Below are 19301 nucleotides of genomic sequence, written 5' to 3'. Positions count from 1 at the left end.
AAAATGGATTGTTTGCATTTTCTTTTCTTGCCGTTTGTGCGTGGGCAGCGGCAAGAAGGCAGCGGAAGCGCACGCTAGCTAAAACCCCTTGCATTGTCAGCGATAAAGGTGCCTTGGAGCTGGGAGCCCGAGAAGGACCCCGTGTTACACTCTTGATTCCTTCTAATGCAATTTGAAGACCTCCCAGGCATTCCTTTTTCCAATGTAGCGAGCCTGTTGGCTTTGGCCGTGACATGCCTTGTTAGCATTCGCCTTTGAGTATTCGTTGACACGGCCCCCCCCGTGCAAGTGCACTTCATGCTTTGTGTTTTGCCCCGGTGCCCTTCCTTCATCGTGCGAATCCTCTGATGCCATAAGGTGGGCATTTCTTACCCGATCTTGCTCCTCTAGCCCCTTTAGGTTCGGGCGTTCATTTTTCCAGTCTGCCTCCTGTTTAGAGGCCGCACATTGCTTTGGCCCCACCAGGGTTAGGTTTTGTGAACCTCTTCCCGGCGTCATTCTGCCTCGACCCCCTCTTACTCCACTTCCACCCCTACCTTTCCTTCTACTATTCTGGCCGTTTCTTGCTGCTGCCAGCAAAGATGCTTGCAACTTCCTTCTGTTCTCTGTTGCTCTTTCCTTTCTCTCTCATCCCAGTTAGCGACATAGCCCTGTCCCCATCGACTTTCTGTAACCTTCTCCTTCTCTCCTGCGCCTACTGCCCAAGAAAGACGGTGTTGAACACCCTCCCATTTGCTTCATCATCCGCATTCCAATCCATCCGTTTTCTAGCAGTTTCACACAGCCTCTCCTAGAAAGTAGAGGGGTCCTCATTTTCACTCTGTACCCCCTGATAGAACTTGGCAAGATTTGTAGATCTAGGTACCCCCTGCTTTACCCCACACAAAAGGAACTGCTGATACTGTTTAATCATCAGTCACCCTGCTGCCGTCTTTGGATGCCAGGCAGGTTCTTGTGCAGGCAGAAGACGATCCGGACCCTCCCTGGTGTTTAACCTCATGCTGTCCTCCGGAGCTTTGCCTAACACCATTCCCTTCTCCTCGGGGAGAAGTAAAGTATTAAGCAACACGTGCATATCTTTCCAATCCGCGTTATGATTTTCAGGTGTCGCCTGGACAGGCTTGGATCGCATCAGAAGTCTCATTCCCTATTTGTTCAGAAAGTGCCAAAATATTGGCTGTTGCTTTTGCAAGTTCACTAACTGCTAAGCAAGGAAGAAAGCACCTGGTAAAGGAATGGAAGCCAGCTGGCCGATGAATGAACGGATTGTGGCTTCTTCGATGCCTGTTCCTAGGTGCTCCTATCCGTAGCCCTGCGTTCATTTCATTGACTCTGGTAATGTTAGGGAGAAGCACACCTAGGGTACAAGTCCCAGAGCAGCTGGGCAGCCCGACTTTCCGTGCTTTGTTTGCACATAGCCAAATTTCCACCAATTCCTTTCCGAAGGCAGAAGCGGTTAGTAGTTTTGCTAATTGGCAAATTGCTGTTTGTGCAGGAGATGAAGAGGCGGGTGAGCGAGAGCGGGTGGCCCCCGTGCGTGTCCCGAGGGGCCTGCAGGGTGGCCGGGCAGCAGCTGGGCGGCGGCCTAGCGAGGCGCTGATGCAACAATGCAGTGGCCCAGCAAGGCGATGATGATGCAAGAATGTGCGCTGGCTCTATATAGCCGCTCGCTGGGAGAGCGGCTGTGGTGGCCACAGCTGGGTGCCTCTGGAGCAAGAGGAGCCAGCGCAGGGTCGGAGCTCTCGGAGAGCTCTTGGAAGGAGCCATGGAGCAGCGTCTCACTGGTGTCATGGGAAACGTGGACGCGGTGCGGAAGAGGGGAGAGGTGAGGAACGGTGCGAAGGAGAGGGCTGATGCCGGGAGCGTGGGACAGGCAGGGCTGCTGTGGGGGCCTGGGGCGTGCGCAGGGAGCTAGGAGGGACGCAGAGGTGGCTGGTGGGGAGAGTTTGCAGGGCGTCCTGCCTCGCTGCCCAGCCTGGCTTGCGTCTAAGCAGGTGGGAGGGGTCGGTGCGAAAGGACGCGGCCGTGGGTTGAGGAAGGGATGGGAGCTGTGGGGCCGTGGTGGAGGAAGCAGAGAGCAGCCTTTGACTGGGCCGCTCTTGGCGCTCCGCTTGGTTGGAGTCTTGGGAGAGCCTTTCTAGCAAGTGCCGTGCAGGAGGCTTCTGGAGCTAGCGGCTGAGTGCCGACGAGTGTCTCGTCCCTCTTTGTAGCTCGGGAAGAGGAGACCGTCAGTGTCAGGAGGAGGGAGTGGGCTGCTGGACCTCCCGCTTGGTGTCAAGATCCCTGTGGTGCCTGGCTCCAAGCCTGTCTTCTGCAGGACAAAGCTGGGGGAAAAGGTAAAGGAAGTGGGAAGGGGTAGAAGAGCCAGCCCTCCTCCTTTTTTTGGAGGGAGTAGAGGGGAGGTCGTGGCTGCCTGGCGCGGACCTGCGTTTTAAGGGCTGGGCTTGAACTTTTCAGTCTGAAGGTTCCTTTGAGGTCTGCAGTTCTTGCCGGTGGCCTCGGATGCCTACTGTGCTGGTGGGGTTTGTGTTCTCTCCCCGATCCCAGCCCCGCCCATCCCAGCCCAGCCTGGTGCAGCCTAGCGCGGTCCAGCGTGGCCCTGCAGTCTGGCTGTGGGGTTCTGTGTGCCTTCCGAAGGCTGGAGAAGAGTGTGGGTCTTGCAAGTACCTTCCCCTTTTGACAAGCGCTGCTGTCTCCTGCCTCCTTCCTAGTCTGGGCAATGTCTCTTACAGCTTCAGCAGCCCTCTGGTTATTTCAATCTGGGAGATCCATGCTGCCGCCAGCTGAGCACGGAATACAACAGCCTGCATGACCCGCATCTGCGGGCCTACCACAATCGCAAGGACAACCTGCGGAGGCTGAAGAGAGAGGGTTCCATCACCAGTGATGGCAAAGTAGGTTTGGAGGTGGGGCTGCTAAAAGCAGCGCTCATCAAGCGGGGTTCCCAGAGCGCTTGCTGCAGCCGGCTGTTGCCCGGCTGTGGGGCTGGTTTTGCTGGGAGCAGAAGTGGCGGCAGCATCCCTCGGGCAAGTCGCAGTCCTGCTCTTCTCCGTCCGCCCCGCGCTGCCCGAGTGTTGAGGAGGCAGCCGGCGTGAGGCGTGGCGCTGGGGCGAGGAGCACCGCTGAGCCCTGGCGGCGGGGGGAGTCAGGGTCCCCGGCAGCGAGGAAGGGAGGGGAGGGGAGGGGAGGGTGTGGAGAGGAGCAGCTCCTGGGTTTGGTGTGTTTTGGGGAAGAGAGTCTACGTAGGTGGGTTGAGAGTTGTTGGGGGATATCTCCCCTCCTCTCTCCCTAGGTGGTTTGCACTCTGAAGGAGTTCAATGAGTACAGGCAGTACCTGACCACGCTGAAGCTGGAGGCAGAGAAAATGTTCGTGCGAGAGGAGGTAGGCGAAGCGGCGTGTTGGTGGACCCCTGTGAGCGGCACGGTGCCAAAGGCTGGGGCTTTACTTGCGGCCTCTGGCAAGTAAAGGGGAGGCGGTCAGTGCAGCAGAGGCGAGGGCTGTGCGGCTGGGCCAGGCGCTGTGGCAGGGAAAGGAGTACCGGGCTGCGAGCTGGGGTAGCGCAGGGTGCCGGGGTGCGGATGGGCAGGAAAGTCACGTGGAAGCCCGCGGAGTGCCGAGGGAAGCATTTCTCTTGGGCCCTCGTGGCGTGGCCGAAGCAGAGCGGTGTCCTGGGCCCGCGGGAGGCCTGAGCGCGCAGGGGCGTGAGCGCTCGTGCAGGCAACAGCAAGCCACAGCCTGGTGTCACCTTTCAGAAGAAGCTTCGTCAAGAGCTGGCGCAATTAGAGGATGGCTGGGAAGTGCCGGGAGGGACTGATGTTTCTCGCCTGCGAGAGTGGCTGCTGCGGGAGCAAAGAAAGAGTTTGCCAGGTGGCGAGAGGCAGAGGAGGCAGAGGTAAGCAAAGGGCAAGCAAGGGTTGCTCTTGAAGGGGGTGCGTGGTCCCTGAGAGAAGTCCTGGAGCGTCCTTGTTGCAGTAAACAAGCAAAGCCCGTCGGTGGAAGGGGGCGTTGGCGGCTGCGAACACGTTGGCGCAGTCTGCGTTTGGAGCCTTGGAGTGGCATGTGGAAGCTGCTGCGGGGTCTAGTGGAGCAAAGCAAGCCGGAGCAGGCTGATGGGAGTGTCTGAGCGGAAACTGGCTCCTTCTCAGCTGCCTTCTTTCTCTTGACAGGCACCTGACTGGGCTCAAGAAGCGGATTGAAAGACTGGAGGCTCTTGAAAAAGAGCAACGCCTCCTCCGGCAGGTCGAGTGCCAGCAGCAGCAGCAGCTGGGAGAGAGGAGACAGCCAGGCACGCGGAGCAGGTCTGAGAAGTCCGCTGTCAAAGGGAAGGCGGTGAGTAGGAGCTGGGTGGATGCAGGGGGCCGCCTCTGCTGTGCGGCAGCTCGCTGGTACCCGGGCCTCAGGAGAGGGTGCTGCCCCCCCCCCCCCTCAGGCGCTGGGGGCTTGCAAGCGGTGCCTGGTTGCTGAGGAGGTGGTGCGTGGCTGGTGTGCGCGTTTGCGGGTGGCTGTCAGAGAGCAAGAAGCGGTCGCTTTCCTTCCTGTGTCCCTCGGACTCGAGGCACTGTCCCTTTCTGCCTGTGCCTGGGCACTCTCAGTGGCCGCTTCTGCACGCAGACTGGCACATTTAACATGAACGTGTGAGGTGCACTCAATGGCCGCACGGTCCCTGGTGCTGGTTTTGCATCTGGTTGCAAAGCTCTGGTTGCAAAGGTGCAGCGTCGCTGAAGCTGACAGTGGTGGTGCTTGGGCTTTGTTGGGCTGGTTTTCTCTTCAAGGAGGTCTTGGATTAGCTTAGCGGAGAGCCTGCTGTTGCCCTGTTCTCCTTAGTGGGGGCCCCGCTAACCGTTGCCCAGGTCCATCCCCTGCAACAGCGTGTCGGGAAGCGTTTGCCGGTGGTGTGGGGTGGTATGGACGCCAGGGTGAAGGGTTAAGCTCCTTCTGCCGTGGCAGCCAGGCTGTCAAGCTGCAAAAGAGCAAATGACGGGAGAGGACAATTTGAGGCCGCTGCCTGGCTCTGTTCTTGACTCGCGCCTTCTTGCCCAGTTTGCCCGAGGCTGGCAGCCCACGGTGGACTTTGAGAGTGCCTCCGGTCCCAAGGATGTTTCCTTGGGCTGGCAGCCAAGAGCCAGGCGCCACAAGAAAAAGGATGGTTTCCTTTTCTGCTCGGAAAAGCAGCGTTCTTGGCGTTTGGCCTCGCAAAGGGGCCAAGGGGCCACCCTCGTGCAGGGCAGCAGTTTCCCAGGAGTGCGTGGGACCCGTGGCAGAAGAGCCTGGAGCCAAGAGCGTGGCGCAGTACCTTCCACGGCTTTGCCTCCGCTCTTCAACTGTGCGCAGCGTCTCCCGCGGCTGGAGCCAAGGAGCGCGTTGGAAGTAGCGTCCCGTGGGGGGGCCTGCTGTGCCCTGGGGCCTGTCCTCTGGCCACGGTCAGCGGTAGCCAGGCAGGCAGTAGCTTGCAGTTCAGGGCCCCCGGCAGCTGGTTGAGCGTGCCGAAGTGCGGGCGGAAGGGGCTAGAGCACCCTTTGCTCTAAGGAAAATGTCACGTGCTTGATTCTGAGAAGTGCCCCCAGCACTTGTCTCCTGGCCGCGGGAGAGCCGCAAGCTGCGTGGGCCAGGTGGCCTAGAGAGAAGGCCTAGAGAGAAGTGTTTCAAGCTTGACTGGTAGGGACTCGTGTGGGCAGGCGTCTTGTGAGGAGGAAGAGGAAAGCAAAGGGAGGTGAAGGACCACGTTGACTCATCAAGTGCTCCTCATTGTAGTGTCCGAAGCGTGCCGGAGAAGAAGCGCCTAAGAGCATAGAGGCTGCGCTGCTGCGGGCTGCGCTGGCAGAAGACCAGGAGCTCAAAGAGGTGGCTGAGAGCATGGTCGAGGAAGTGCTGGAGCGGGTGAAGGCGCTGGCTCAGTGCGTCCACGTCTTGAGGAGGGCTCCCCGTGAGGTCAGCGGAAGGTTGTTTGGCAGTGCCAGAGAGGCAGAGCCTTTGGACGCTTGTCCCGCGGATGGCCGGGAGAAAATGAGAGTGGTGGCTGGAGAGATTGTGGCGACCGTGCTGGAGAGGTTTGGGGAGCTTTTGGCATCGTGGAGGTGTGCTGCAGCTGAGGCAGGGCCGTCAGGCAGGCGGGGGAGGCGGAAGTAGCAGCTTCCGAGAGAGCATCTTGGCGGTCCTGTCTTGAGCAAAGGACCAAAGAGGCCATTGCAAGTGTTAGGTCCACCTTGTCATCGTTTGTAGCTTCTCAGTTTGAAGAGGACTTTTGCTGTGAGTTTTCTGAGATCCTGAAGCTTCAGGGCGTGAGAGAAGGACAAGGATCACGCAGAGGCTGGGAAGAGCAGCTGCCAGAAGCAAGCAAGAGAGCAAAGTTGCCCGTGTTGCAACCGCTGCAAAACGGTGCTGCCGTCTCCCGAGTGAGTCGTGAGCTTGCCGAGGAGAGCATCCAAAAGGCCATCTGCAGAGTTCAGCAGCTGGATGCGGAATTGATGGGCTATGCCCGAAGCGTTGTGCTTGAAGTTGTGGCAACCGTGAGGAAGAAGTTAGAGGCAGAAAGGAAGGGCAAGGAAGACTCGGCGACGCTTCCAGCAAGGAAGGTCTTGCCACCTCTCCGTCTGCCTGCAACAGTCAGGCCTTCAGAGGCAGCAGGCGAATTGAAAGAGGAGAGGTCAGCTCCTCTCCTCCCACCTGTCCTGCGAGGCCCTGAGCGAGATGCTCGCCGGGCACCGGAAGACCTGCCAAAGTCCGTGGATGACGCCTGCGGAGCCCCAGCAAGGTCTTCAGTGCCCGCGTGTGAAAGTGTGCGTATCCTGAGGGCGGGGAGCACGGCAGGCAGCCTCCCCTGCACGGGCGCGCAGTTTCCGAGGCAGCCCGTGCCTCCAGCAGGTCCGAAGCCCCCTAGGCAGGCAGGAGCATGGCGCAGACCGGTGCGTTTAAAGCTGCTCCTGGAGGAGCCCGTGCAGCCCGAGTCATTGAAGAGGGCGGTAGCTGGGAGCCTTGTGGAGGGTGTCCTGAGGAGGCGTGCGGCTCCAGGGCCAGAGAGCGCGCGGGCAGCTCCCCCAGGCAGAGAATAAAGAGTTTTCTCCCAGGGGCTTGCTTGTGCCTGTCTTTATTCATGCCAGGCCATAGTGTGCCTGGGCGTTTTCCCTGCCATGTTTTCCCTCGCCTGTCTCCCTCCTACAGCCTCGGTCAGGCTAAGACGCAGTTTGACAGGGCATCTGCAGTAGGGAAGAGAAGAGCAGGCAGCGCTTTTGCCTTGTTGAGAAAGCTTTGTGGCCGGGCTAGCTGAGGGGCTAGTGAAGCTCTGTAAAGCTATACTCCTGCCTTCTGTGAGTGGGATCTGTAGGTGCTGTTGAAGGCTGGCGCCTTGTTCTGGGCATTTCTTCTCTCGTCCCATCAAGTGCTCCTGATGGGCCTTTGGGTTCCCACCCAGGGCCCGCTTTTGGTGTCCCATGAAGGGAGCGCCCTTCAGCTTTTCATCTTGCCTAGCCCCCTGCTCTTCTCCTCTTGTCTCCTCGAGGCGCCTCTGTTTGCCTTTCCGTGGGCCCTAGGGCCCAGCGTGGGCCTTTTGGGGCAAGCGAGGGGCCACCAAAGGGCCTTCCGGTGCCTCCCAAGGCCCTCCATTTCCGTGTGCCCTTTGGTGCGGCCTGGAGCTGCAGATGTGGTGCGGCCCAGAGCCCTGGGTGTGCCTTTGGGTGGGCAGGCCGAGCCCTTTGCATGCCTCTGGGTCGCCACCAGGGCCCTGCGTCTGCCTTTCTCTCTGCCCTTGTGTCCTGTTTTCCCCTCCAGACTGGCTGGAGTGGGCTCCCAGCCCGTCCTCTACAGGAGAAAGGTGGGGGATGTGCGGGGCACACATGGCGGTTGGGGGGGCGGGGCGGGGGGCCGCCTGTGGAGGTCGGCCTAGGAGGCGCCGCGGGCCAGAGGCCGGAGGGGGCTTCAGTTGGTTCTTGCTTATTTTCAGCATTCTTTGTTTCGGACGATTCCGGTAACATGTACCCTGAGCCTGAGGAAAGGGGAGGAGAGGGGTTTCCTGCGTCCTTTGTCCTTTGTTTCCTGCGTCCTTGCGGCTTGTGAAGCGGCTTGTGAAGCCGCAAGTGAGGAATTAGCCGTTGAGAGCCAGGGGCCGAAACTCGAATTCAGGGCTGTTCCCCGAGTGGAGGCTGCTTTGGCCGTGACAGGGCCCAGCTGCAGCCCTGTCCTCCGAAGGCCAAGGCTGGGAAGAAGAGGTAGGAGGAGGAAGAAGGGGCAGCAGGTCAGCACGTGGTCGAGGGCCCCTGCTCAAAGCAGGGGGAGCGAGAGCGGGTGGCCCACGTGCGTGTCCCGACGGGCCTGCAGGCCTGTGCGGGCAGCAGCCGGTGTTAGCAAAATGGATTGTTTGCATTTTCTTTTCTTGCCGTTTGTGCATGGGCAGCGGCAAGAAGGCAGCAGAAGCGCACGCTAGCTAAAACCCCTTGCATTGTCAGCGATAAAGGTGCCTTGGAGCTGGGAGCCCGAGAAGGACCCCGTGTTACACTCTTGATTCCTTCTAATGCAATTTGAAGACCTCCCAGGCATTCCTTTTTCCAATGTAGCGAGCCTGTTGGCTTTGGCCGTGACATGCCCTGTTAACATTCGCCTTTGAGTATTTGTTGACACGGCCCCCCCACCCCATGCCAGTGCACTTCATGCTTATTTAGTAGCTGAGTTGGCACTGTTTGGTTGGTGCTCTGCTGCTTTCAGCCAATTTGGTTTGGCTTCTTCTAACAGCAGAGCCTCTTGCAGAGGCGAGGTCGCTGTTGGTCAGACTCTGGTTCGCGTGTCTTGGAAGGTCTCCGTGTTGACACTGTAGCTTTTTCTTCAGTAACATGCCCTCCTTTTGTTTAGCGCATACCTGCGCGCTTTAAACGGGCGCAGAGTAGTATTTGTATGCAGGAATTTGAGCAAGACGGGTTGGGCATAGGTGAGCAAAAGGGCAGACTCTGCTCTCCACAAGGAGTAAAACTGCTCGTACCGCGCGGATAAATGGTTTCCATATTGGGGGAATAGAAGGAAATGGAGTTGACAAGCGGTTCCACCATTCTCTTCCTTTTGGGTCCCATCTTATGCTTTGTGCTAAAGCTTTCCAGTTTTGCCATTGGGCTTCTGGTGGTTTCTTGTTATCTGTGCGGCTGAACCAACAAAGTGCTTGCAAATCTGCACAGCCGTGGGTGGCCCTAAGTACCAAGCAATCTATAGCTGCTCTGTTTTGTAGGATGGTTTGAATTTGGTTGAATGTTGTTCCTCTTGGAGGAAGGCAATGCAAGTGGAGGTGGCCTTCAGAGTTTTTGCTGGTGTACAGGCCACCTTTGTCCGTTGGAGGTTGGCAGGGAGTGCTAGTGCAGGGCCTGCCACTAATGGCAGGCTTCATGCTGCTGCTTCCGCCTTGCTCCAAGGATGTACCTTGGAGTGAGAATCCGGTGGCAGAGCCGGAGACAGGCTCCTTCTGCTTGTATTTTGCTTGGCGGAGGTATTTCTTTTTAGTAGGGAGCCTGTGAGTCTTCCAAGCGTGCCGGGGCCTGCGGCTGCGTTTTTGGGTATGTAATTACATCGGGGTAGGGGTAGGGGTAGGGCTAGGGGTCAGGGTTAGGGTTGGGGCTGGGGTTAGAGCCTTTTTCCAGGGCTCTTTGTCGTTAGACCCAGAAGCCCTGCACGCAGACTTGTTCTCGCTGCTGGTGGGAGAGAGAGTGGCGTCTCCACCTGGGGACCGCTCTGCCACATGTTGTTTGGGTGTCGTCTGTCTGGCGGGGGGAGACGTGTATTTTGTGTAGGCCCAGGATCGTGCCCGTCCGCAGGTTCAAGCCGCTTGTTCCAGGGCTCAGGGCAAGGGGAGCCGTGGGAGCAACTTGACTTAAATCAAGGTAACAAGAGCATCCCCAGCCTTCCGTTCCCCCTTCACAACCAAGCTGCTTCCATCAGTGAAGGGCTCCCAGTCAGCATTCTGTAAAGGAGTATCCTTCAAGTCTGAACGCCTAGAGTACACCTGTTCTCGGGGATAACCAGCGATGCGCTTTCTGTGGCAGCACGGCTGCAAGAGCGTGTGGCACAGAAACAGTTGTTTTCTGTGCCCAAGTCAATTCTCGTGCCTCTTGTATTAGCAACACAGCAGGTGCCGCCGCTCTCGGGCATCCTGGCCGTGCAGAGCTTACTTTACAGCACTCCTAAGAGCGACTCTTAGTTCGTCAAATCCTTGCCGGCATTCTGGAGTCCGGTCCAATAGCTGTCCTGGTCCCTTAACAGCTTCCTCCAAAGGTTTAGCCATGAATACGCCATGCAGCCCTTCCTAGAACTGCGCTGAGTTCTCTTTTTGGATGGGGGTGGGGTGGTGGTGTGCGATTTGGCAGATGGCCTTTTTTCTCTCAGCTCCCAGTTTCCTTTCTCCTTGGGATATTTCAAATGCAGGCTAAATTGCATTTTTCTGCATAAGCCGTGCTTTCTTTCGTGACACTCTGTAGCCTGCCAACCCCAGCGAGTTCACTAGATTAATTCAATAAATGAATCACCCCCCTCTTTACATTCTTGAGCCGTGTCTGCCCCCAACAAGATATCATCTATATGTTGTACGAAGGCAGTGGTAGGCTTCTTAGCTTGCCATTGCTCTAGTTCTTTTGCCAAGCCATTACCAAAGGTGGTAGGACTCTTCTTGAATCCCTGAGGAAGCCCTGTCCAGCAGACCTGCATTTTGCGTCCCATTGCAGGGCTCTCCCCTTCAAAATCGAACAGCTTCTGACTTTGTTCACCCAATGGAATACAAAAGAAAGCCTCTTTTCAGTCCAGCACTGCCAAATAAACATTTGAATCAACTAGGGTTGTCAGCAGAGCGTAAGGATTAGGCACCACCGGGTGTACCTCAATCACTATTTGATGAGTAGCTCTTAGTTCCTGTACTAACCGACATTCCCAGGAGCGTGGCTTTTTATCGGGCCAAATCGGGGTGTTATATTCAGACCGACACTCTGGCAACCGTCCGTATTTTAGAAACTTATTCATTATAGGCTCCAGTCCAGCCCGAGCTTCCCATTTCATGGGCTATTGTTTTTGTCTTAGCGGCTTTGCTCCCGGTTTCACTTCCACTTTTAGCGGTTCTGCCGCTTTGGCGCTTCCAGGTTTTTCGGTTGCCCATTCAAAGGGAACCGCTGCATTCATGATTTCAGAGGGGGCTTCAGTTGGTTCTTGCTTATTTTCAGCATTCTTTGTTTCGGACAATTGCGGTAACATGTACACTTGTGCCTGCCAGGCATTATTTTGCGGCCTGTGTACTCCAACTTTATTGTGAGCACGAGTTACCTGTGCTCCCAATTTCTTTACTGAAGCCCTTCCCCTCAGAGGTAGGGGACATTCTGGCACAGAGAGAAATTCATGTGCAAGTGCTTTGTTTCCAATTTCCCCCTTAGTCGGCTGAAAGAAAGGCCTAGTCCCTCGTTTTCCCCTGGCACCAATTCCTGACATAGCGAATTGACTCACAGGTCCTCTGCGACTGTTTAAGACCGAATATGTTGCTGCTGTGTCATCTAGAAATGTAAAGTGTCTCATTCCCCAGCTTAACTGAAAGCAGGGGATCAGCTGGGGAGACCTTTGTGTTTTGCCCCGGTGCCCTTCCTTCATCGTGCGAATCCTCTGACGCCATAAGGTGGGCATTTCTTACCCGATCTTGCTCCTCTAGCCCCTTTAGGTTCGGGCGTTCATTTTTCCAGTCTGCCTCCTGTTTAGAGGCCGCACATTGCTTTGGCCCCACCAGGGTTAGGTTTTGTGAACCTCTTCCCGGCGTCATTCTGCCTCGACCCCCTCTTACTCCACTTCCACCCCTACCTTTCCTTCTACTATTCTGGCCGTTTCTTGCTGCTGCCAGCAAAGATGCTTGCAACTTCCTTCTGTTCTCTGTTGCTCTTTCCTTTCTCTCTCATCCCAGTTAGCGACATAGCCCTGTCCCCATCGACTTTCTGTAACCTTCTCCTTCTCTCCTGCGCCTACTGCCCAAGAAAGACGGTGTTGAACACCCTCCCATTTGCTTCATCATCCGCATTCCAATCCATCCGTTTTCTAGCAGTTTCACACAGCCTCTCCTAGAAAGTAGAGGGGTCCTCATTTTCACTCTGTACCCCCTGATAGAACTTGGCAAGATTTGTAGATCTAGGTACCCCCTGCTTTACCCCACACAAAAGGAACTGCTGATACTGTTTAATCATCAGTCACCCTGCTGCCGTCTTTGGATGCCAGGCAGGTTCTTGTGCAGGCAGAAGACGATCCGGACCCTCCCTGGTGTTTAACCTCATGCTGTCCTCCGGAGCTTTGCCTAACACCATTCCCTTCTCCTCGGGGAGAAGTAAAGTATTAAGCAACACCTGCATATCTTTCCAATCCGCGTTATGATTTTCAGGTGTCGCCTGGACAGGCTTGGATCGCATCAGAAGTCTCATTCCCTATTTGTTCAGAAAGTGCCAAAATATTGGCTGTTGCTTTTGCAAGTTCACTAACTGCTAAGCAAGGAAGAAAGCACCTGGTAAAGGAATGGAAGCCAGCTGGCCGATGAATGAACGGATTGTGGCTTCTTCGATGCCTGTTCCTAGGTGCTCCTATCCGTAGCCCTGCGTTCATTTCATTGACTCTGGTAATGTTAGGGAGAAGCACACCTAGGGTACAAGTCCCAGAGCAGCTGGGCAGCCCGACTTTCCGTGCCTTGTTTGCACATAGCCAAATTTCCACCAATTCCTTTCCGAAGGCAGAAGCGGTTAGTAGTTTTGCTAATTGGCAAATTGCTGTTTGTGCAGGAGATGAAGAGGCGGGTGAGCGAGAGCGGGTGGCCCCCGTGCGTGTCCCGAGGGGCCTGCAGGGTGGCCGGGCAGCAGCTGGGCGGCGGCCTAGCGAGGCGCTGATGCAACAATGCAGTGGCCCAGCAAGGCGATGATGATGCAAGAATGCGCGCTGGCTCTATATAGCCGCTCGCTGGGAGAGCGGCTGTGGTGGCCACAGCTGGGTGCCTCTGGAGCAAGAGGAGCCAGCGCAGGGTCGGAGCTCTCGGAGAGCTCTTGGAAGGAGCCATGGAGCAGCGTCTCACTGGTGTCATGGGAAACGTGGACGCGGTGCGGAAGAGGGGAGAGGTGAGGAACGGTGCGAAGGAGAGGGCTGATGCCGGGAGCGTGGGACAGGCAGGGCTGCTGTGGGGGCCTGGGGCGTGCGCGGGGAGCTGGGAGGGACGCAGAGGTGGCTGGTCTGGGGAGAGTTTGCAGGGCGTCCTGCCTCGCTGCCCAGCCTGGCTTGCGTCTAAGCAGGTGGGAGGGGTCGGTGCGAAAGGACGCGGCCGTGGGTTGAGGAAGGGATGGGAGCTGTGGGGCCGTGGTGGAGGAAGCAGAGAGCAGCCTTTGACTGGGCCGCTCTTGGCGCTCCGCTTGGTTGGAGTCTTGGGAGAGCCTTTCTAGCAAGTGCCGTGCAGGAGGCTTCTGGAGCTAGCGGCTGAGTGCCGACGAGTGTCTCGTCCCTCTTTGTAGCTCGGGAAGAGGAGACCGTCAGTGTCAGGAGGAGGGAGTGGGCTGCTGGACCTCCCGCTTGGTGTCAAGATCCCTGTGGTGCCTGGCTCCAAGCCTGTCTTCTGCAGGACAAAGCTGGGGGAAAAGGTAAAGGAAGTGGGAAGGGGTAGAAGAGCCAGCCCTCCTCCGTTTTTTCGAGGGAGTAGAGGGGAGGTCGTGGCTGCCTGGCGCGGACCTGCGTTTTAAGGGCTGGGCTTGAACTTTTCAGTCTGAAGGTTCCTTTGAGGTCTGCAGTTCTTGCCGGTGGCCTCGGATGCCTACTGTGCTGGTGGGGTTTGTGTTCTCTCCCCGATCCCAGCCCCGCCCATCCCAGCCCAGCCTGGTGCAGCCTAGCGCGGTCCAGCGTGGCCCTGCAGTCTGGCTGTGGGGTTCTGTGTGCCTTCCGAAGGCTGGAGAAGAGTGTTGGTCTTGCAAGTACCTTCCCCTTTTGACAAGCGCTGCTGTCTCCTGCCTCCTTCCTAGTCTGGGCAATGTCTCTTACAGCTTCAGCAGCCCTCTGGTTATTTCAATCTGGGAGATCCATGCTGCCGCCAGCTGAGCACGGAATACAACAGCCTGCATGACCCGCATCTGCGGGCCTACCACAATCGCAAGGACAACCTGCGGAGGCTGAAGAGAGAGGGTTCCATCACCAGTGATGGCAAAGTAGGTTTGGAGGTGGGGCTGCTAAAAGCAGCGCTCATCAAGCGGGGTTCCCAGAGCGCTTGCTGCAGCCGGCTGTTGCTGTCAGAGGGCCCAGGGCTGTGGGGCTGGTTTTGCTGGGAGCAGAAGTGGCGGCAGCATCCCTCGGGCAAGTCGCAGTCCTGCTCTTCTCCGTCCGCCCCGCGCTGCCCGAGTGTTGAGGAGGCAGCCGGCGTGAGGCGTGGCGCTGGGGCGAGGAGCACCGCTGAGCCCTGGCGGCGGGGGGAGTCAGGGTCCCCGGCAGCGAGGAAGGGAGGGGAGGGGAGGGGAGGGTGTGGAGAGGAGCAGCTCCTGGGTTTGGTGTGTTTTGGGGAAGAGAGTCTACGTAGGTGGGTTGAGAGTTGTTGGGGGATATCTCCCCTCCTCTCTCCCTAGGTGGTTTGCACTCTGAAGGAGTTCAATGAGTACAGGCAGTACCTGACCACGCTGAAGCTGGAGGCAGAGAAAATGTTTGTGCGAGAGGAGGTAGGCAAAGCGGCGTGTTGGTGGACCCCTGTGAGCGGCACGGTGCCAAAGGCTGGGGCTTTACTTGCGGCCTCTGGCAAGTAAAGGGGAGGCGGTCAGTGCAGCAGAGGCGAGGGCTGTGCGGCTGGGCCAGGCGCTGTGGCAGGGAAAGGAGTACCGGGCTGCGAGCTGGGGTAGCGCAGGGTGCCGGGGTGCGGATGGGCAGGAAAGTCACGTGGAAGCCCGCGGAGTGCCGAGGGAAGCATTTCTCTTTGGCCCTCGTGGCGTGGCCGAAGCAGAGCGGTGTCCTGGGCCCGCGGGAGGCCTGAGCGCGCAGGGGCGTGAGCGCTCGTGCAGGCAACAGCAAGCCACAGCCTGGTGTCACCTTTCAGAAGAAGCTTCGTCAAGAGCTGGCGCAATTAGAGGATGGCTGGGAAGTGCCGGGAGGGACTGATGTTTCTCGCCTGCGAGAGTGGCTGCTGCGGGAGCAAAGAAAGAGTTTGCCAGGTGGCGAGAGGCAGAGGAGGCAGAGGTAAGCAAAGGGCAAGCAAGGGTTGCTCTTGAAGGGGGTGCGTGGTCCCTGAGAGAAGTCCTGGAGCGTCCTTGTTGCAGTAAACAAGCAAAGCCCGTCGGTGGAAGGGGGCGTTGGCGGCTGCGAACACGTTGGCGCAGTCTGCGTTTGGAGCCTTGGAGTGGCATGTGGAAGCTGCTGCGGGGTCTAGTGGAGCAAAGCAAGCCGGAGCAGGCTGATGGGAGTGTCTGAGCGGAAACTGGCTCCTTCTCAGCTGCCTTCTTTCTCTTGACAGGCACCTGACTGGGCTCAAGAAGCGGATTGAAAGACTGGAGGCTCTTGAAAAAGAGCAACGCCTCCTCCGGCAGGTCGAGTGCCAGCAGCAGCAGCAGCAGCAGCTGGGAGAGAGGAGACAGCCAGGCACGCGGAGCAGGTCTGAGAAGTCCGCTGTCAAAGGGAAGGCGGTGAGTAGGAGCCGGGTGGATGCAGGGGGCCGCCTCTGCTGTGCGGCAGCTCGCTGGTACCCGGGCCTCAGGAGAGGGTGCTGCCCCCCCCCCCTCAGGCGCTGGGGGCTTGCAAGCGGTGCCTGGTTGCTGAGGAGGTGGTGCGTGGCTGGTGTGCGCGTTTGCGGGTGGCTGTCAGAGAGCAAGAAGCGGTCGCTTTCCTTCCTGTGTCCCTCGGACTCGAGGCACTGTCCCTTTCTGCCTGTGCCTGGGCACTCTCAGTGGCCGCTTCTGCACGCAGACTGGCACATTTAACATGAACGTGTGAGGTGCACTCAATGGCCGCACGGTCCCTGGTGCTGGTTTTGCATCTGGTTGCAAAGCTCTGGTTGCAAAGTTGCAGCGTCGCTGAAGCTGACAGTGGTGGTGCTTGGGCTTTGTTGGGCTGGTTTTCTCTTCAAGGAGGTCTTGGATTAGCTTAGCGGAGAGCCTGCTGTTGCCCTGTTCTCCTTAGTGGGGGCCCCGCTAACCGTTGCCCAGGTCCATCCCCTGCAACAGCGTGTCGGGAAGCGTTTGCCGGTGGTGTGGGGTGGTATGGACGCCAGGGTGAAGGGTTAAGCTCCTTCTGCCGTGGCAGCCAGGCTGTCAAGCTGCAAAAGAGCAAATGACGGGAGAGGACAATTTGAGGCCGCTGCCTGGCTCTGTTCTTGACTCGCGCCTTCTTGCCCAGTTTGCCCGAGGCTGGCAGCCCACGGTGGACTTTGAGAGTGCCTCCTGTCCCAAGGATGTTTCCTTGGGCTGGCAGCCAAGAGCCAGGCGCCACAAGAAAAAGGATGGTTTCCTTTTCTGCTCGGAAAAGCAGCGTTCTTGGCGTTTGGCCTCGCAAAGGGGCCAAGGGGCCACCCTCGTGCAGGGCAGCAGTTTCCCAGGAGTGCGTGGGACCCGTGGCAGAAGAGCCTGGAGCCAAGAGCGTGGCGCAGTACCTTCCACGGCTTTGCCTCCGCTCTTCAACTGTGCGCAGCGTCTCCCGCGGCTGGAGCGAAGGAGCGCGTTGGAAGTAGCGTCCCGTGGGGGGGCCTGCTGTGCCCTGGGGCCTGTCCTCTGGCCACGATCAGCGGTAGCCAGGCAGGCAGTAGCTTGCAGTTCAGGGCCCCCGGCAGCTGGTTGAGCGTGCCGAGGTGCGGGCGGAAGGGGCTAGAGCACCCTTTGCTCTAAGGAAAATGTCACGTGCTTGATTCTGAGAAGTGCCCCCAGCACTTGTCTCCTGGCCGCGGGAGAGCCGCAAGCTGCGTGGGCCAGGTGGCCTAGAGAGAAGGCCTAGAGAGAAGTGTTTCAAGCTTGACTGGTAGGGACTCGTGTGGGCAGGCGTCTTGTGAGGAGGAAGAGGAAAGCAAAGGGAGGTGAAGGACCACGTTGACTCATCAAGTGCTCCTCATTGTAGTGTCCGAAGCGTGCCGGAGAAGAAGCGCCTAAGAGCATAGAGGCTGCGCTGCTGCGGGCTGCGCTGGCAGAAGACCAGGAGCTCAAAGAGGTGGCTGAGAGCATGGTCGAGGAAGTGCTGGAGCGGGTGAAGGCGCTGGCTCAGTGCGTCCACGTCTTGAGGAGGGCTCCCCGTGAGGTCAGCGGAAGGTTGTTTGGCAGTGCCAGAGAGGCAGAGCCTTTGGACGCTTGTCCCGCGGATGGCCGGGAGAAAATGAGAGTGGTGGCTGGAGAGATTGTGGCGACCGTGCTGGAGAGGTTTGGGGAGCTTTTGGCATCGTGGAGGTGTGCTGCAGCTGAGGCAGGGCCGTCAGGCAGGCGGGGGAGGCGGAAGTAGCAGCTTCCGAGAGAGCATCTTGGCGGTCCTGTCTTGAGCAAAGGACCAAAGAGGCCATTGCAAGTGTTAGGTCCACCTTGTCATCGTTTGTAGCTTCTCAGTTTGAAGAGGACTTTTGCTGTGAGTTTTCTGAGATCCTGAAGCTTCAGGGCGTGAGAGAAGGACAAGGATCACGCAGAGGCTGGGAAGAGCAGCTGCCAGAAGCAAGCAAGAGAGCAAAGTTGCCCGTGTTGCAACCGCTGCAAAACGGTGCTGCCGTCTCCCGAGTGAGTCGTGAGCTTGCCGAGGAGAGCATCCAAAAGGCCATCTGCAGAGTTCAGCAGCTGGATGCGGAATTGATGGGCTATGCCCGAAGCGTTGTGCTTGAAGTTGTGGCAACCGTGAGGAAGAAGTTAGAGGCAGAAAGGAAGGGCAAGGAAGACTCGGCGACGCTTCCAGCAAGGAAGGTCTTGCCACCTCTCCGTCTGCCTGCAACAGTCAGGCCTTCAGAGGCAGCAGGCGAATTGAAAGAGGAGAGGTCAGCTCCTCTCCTCCCACCTGTCCTGCGAGGCCCTGAGCGAGATGCTCGCCGGGCACCGGAAGACCTGCCAAAGTCCGTGGATGACACCTGCGGAGCCCCAGCAAGGTCTTCAGTGCCCGCGTGTGAAAGTGTGCGTATCCTGAGGGCGGGGAGCACGGCAGGCAGCCTCCCCTGCACGGGCGCGCAGTTTCCGAGGCAGCCCGTGCCTCCAGCGGGTCCGAAGCCCCCTAGGCAGGCAGGAGCATGGCGCAGACCGGTGCGTTTAAAGCTGCTCCTGGAGGAGCCCGTGCAGCCCGAGTCATTGAAGAGGGCGGTAGCTGGGAGCCTTGTGGAGGGTGTCCTGAGGAGGCGTGCGGCTCCAGGGCCAGAGAGCGCGCGGGCAGCTCCCCCAGGCAGAGAATAAAGAGTTTTCTCCCAGGGGCTTGCTTGTGCCTGTCTTTATTCATGCCAGGCCATAGTGTGCCTGGGCGTTTTCCCTCGCCTGCCTCCCTCCTACAGCCTCGGTCAGGCTAAGACGCAGTTTGACAGGGCATCTGCAGTAGGGAAGAGAAGAGCAGGCAGCGCTTTTGCCTTGTTGAGAAAGCTTTGTGGCCGGGCTAGCTGAGGGGCTAGTGAAGCTCTGTAAAGCTATACTCCTGCCTTCTGTGAGTGGGATCTGTAGGTGCTGTTGAAGGCTGGCGCCTTGTTCTGGGCATTTCTTCTCTCGTCCCATCAAGTGCTCCTGATGGGCCTTTGGGTTCCCACCCAGGGCCCGCTTTTGGTGTCCCATGAAGGGAGCGCCCTTCAGCTTTTCATCTTGCCTAGCCCCCTGCTCTTCTCCTCTTGTCTCCTCGAGGCGCCTCTGTTTGCCTTTCCGTGGGCCCTAGGGCCCAGCGTGGGCCTTTTGGTGGCCCCTCGCTTGCCCCAAAGGGCCTTCCGGTGCCTCCCAAGGCCCTCCATTTCCGTGTGCCCTTTGGTGCGGCCTGGAGCTGCAGATGTGGTGCGGCCCAGAGCCCTGGGTGTGCCTTTGGGTGGGCAGGCCGAGCCCTTTGCATGCCTCTGGGTCGCCACCAGGGCCCTGCGTCTGCCTTTCTCTCTGCCCTTGTGTCCTGTTTTCCCCTCCAGACTGGCTGGAGTGGGCTCCCAGCCCGTCCTCTACAGGAGAAAGGTGGGGGATGTGCGGGGCACACATGGCGGTTGGGGGGGCGGGGCGGGGGGCCGCCTGTGGAGGTCGGCCTAGGAGGCGCCGCGGGCCAGAGGCCGGAGGGGGCTTCAGTTGGTTCTTGCTTATTTTCAGCATTCTTTGTTTCGGACGATTCCGGTAACATGTACCCTGAGCCTGAGGAAAGGGGAGGAGAGGGGTTTCCTGCGTCCTTTGTTTGTGCTTGTGAA

At 58.4% G+C, this 19301-nt stretch overlaps 1 protein-coding gene and 1 pseudogene across 1 annotated transcript in view; both read left to right on the top strand.

Moving 5' to 3' along the window:
* The window catches only part of LOC148050412 (uncharacterized), a gene marked incomplete at its 3' end in the record, with an annotated part of 65608 nt that overhangs the window by 33326 nt on the left and 12981 nt on the right, over positions 1-19301 (top strand). The window contains 10 exon segments of the mRNA XM_087742821.1: positions 2211-2336; positions 2733-2894; positions 3293-3382; positions 3754-3893; positions 4168-4330; positions 13477-13602; positions 13999-14160; positions 14572-14661; positions 15033-15172; positions 15447-15615. Of these exon segments, the coding sequence (XP_087598947.1) occupies positions 2211-2336; positions 2733-2894; positions 3293-3382; positions 3754-3893; positions 4168-4330; positions 13477-13602; positions 13999-14160; positions 14572-14661; positions 15033-15172; positions 15447-15615 (1368 nt within the window).
* Positions 16189-18333, top strand: LOC148050413 (uncharacterized; annotated as a pseudogene).

Source organism: Nipponia nippon, unplaced genomic scaffold (assembly GCF_047370975.1).
Source record: "Nipponia nippon isolate SJK-2023a ecotype South Korea unplaced genomic scaffold, ASM4737097v1 scaffold_83, whole genome shotgun sequence".
NCBI lineage: Eukaryota > Metazoa > Chordata > Aves > Pelecaniformes > Threskiornithidae > Nipponia > Nipponia nippon.
The sequence above is the reverse complement of the archived record's forward strand: the minus strand, read 5'-3'. Positions and strand labels throughout refer to the sequence as shown.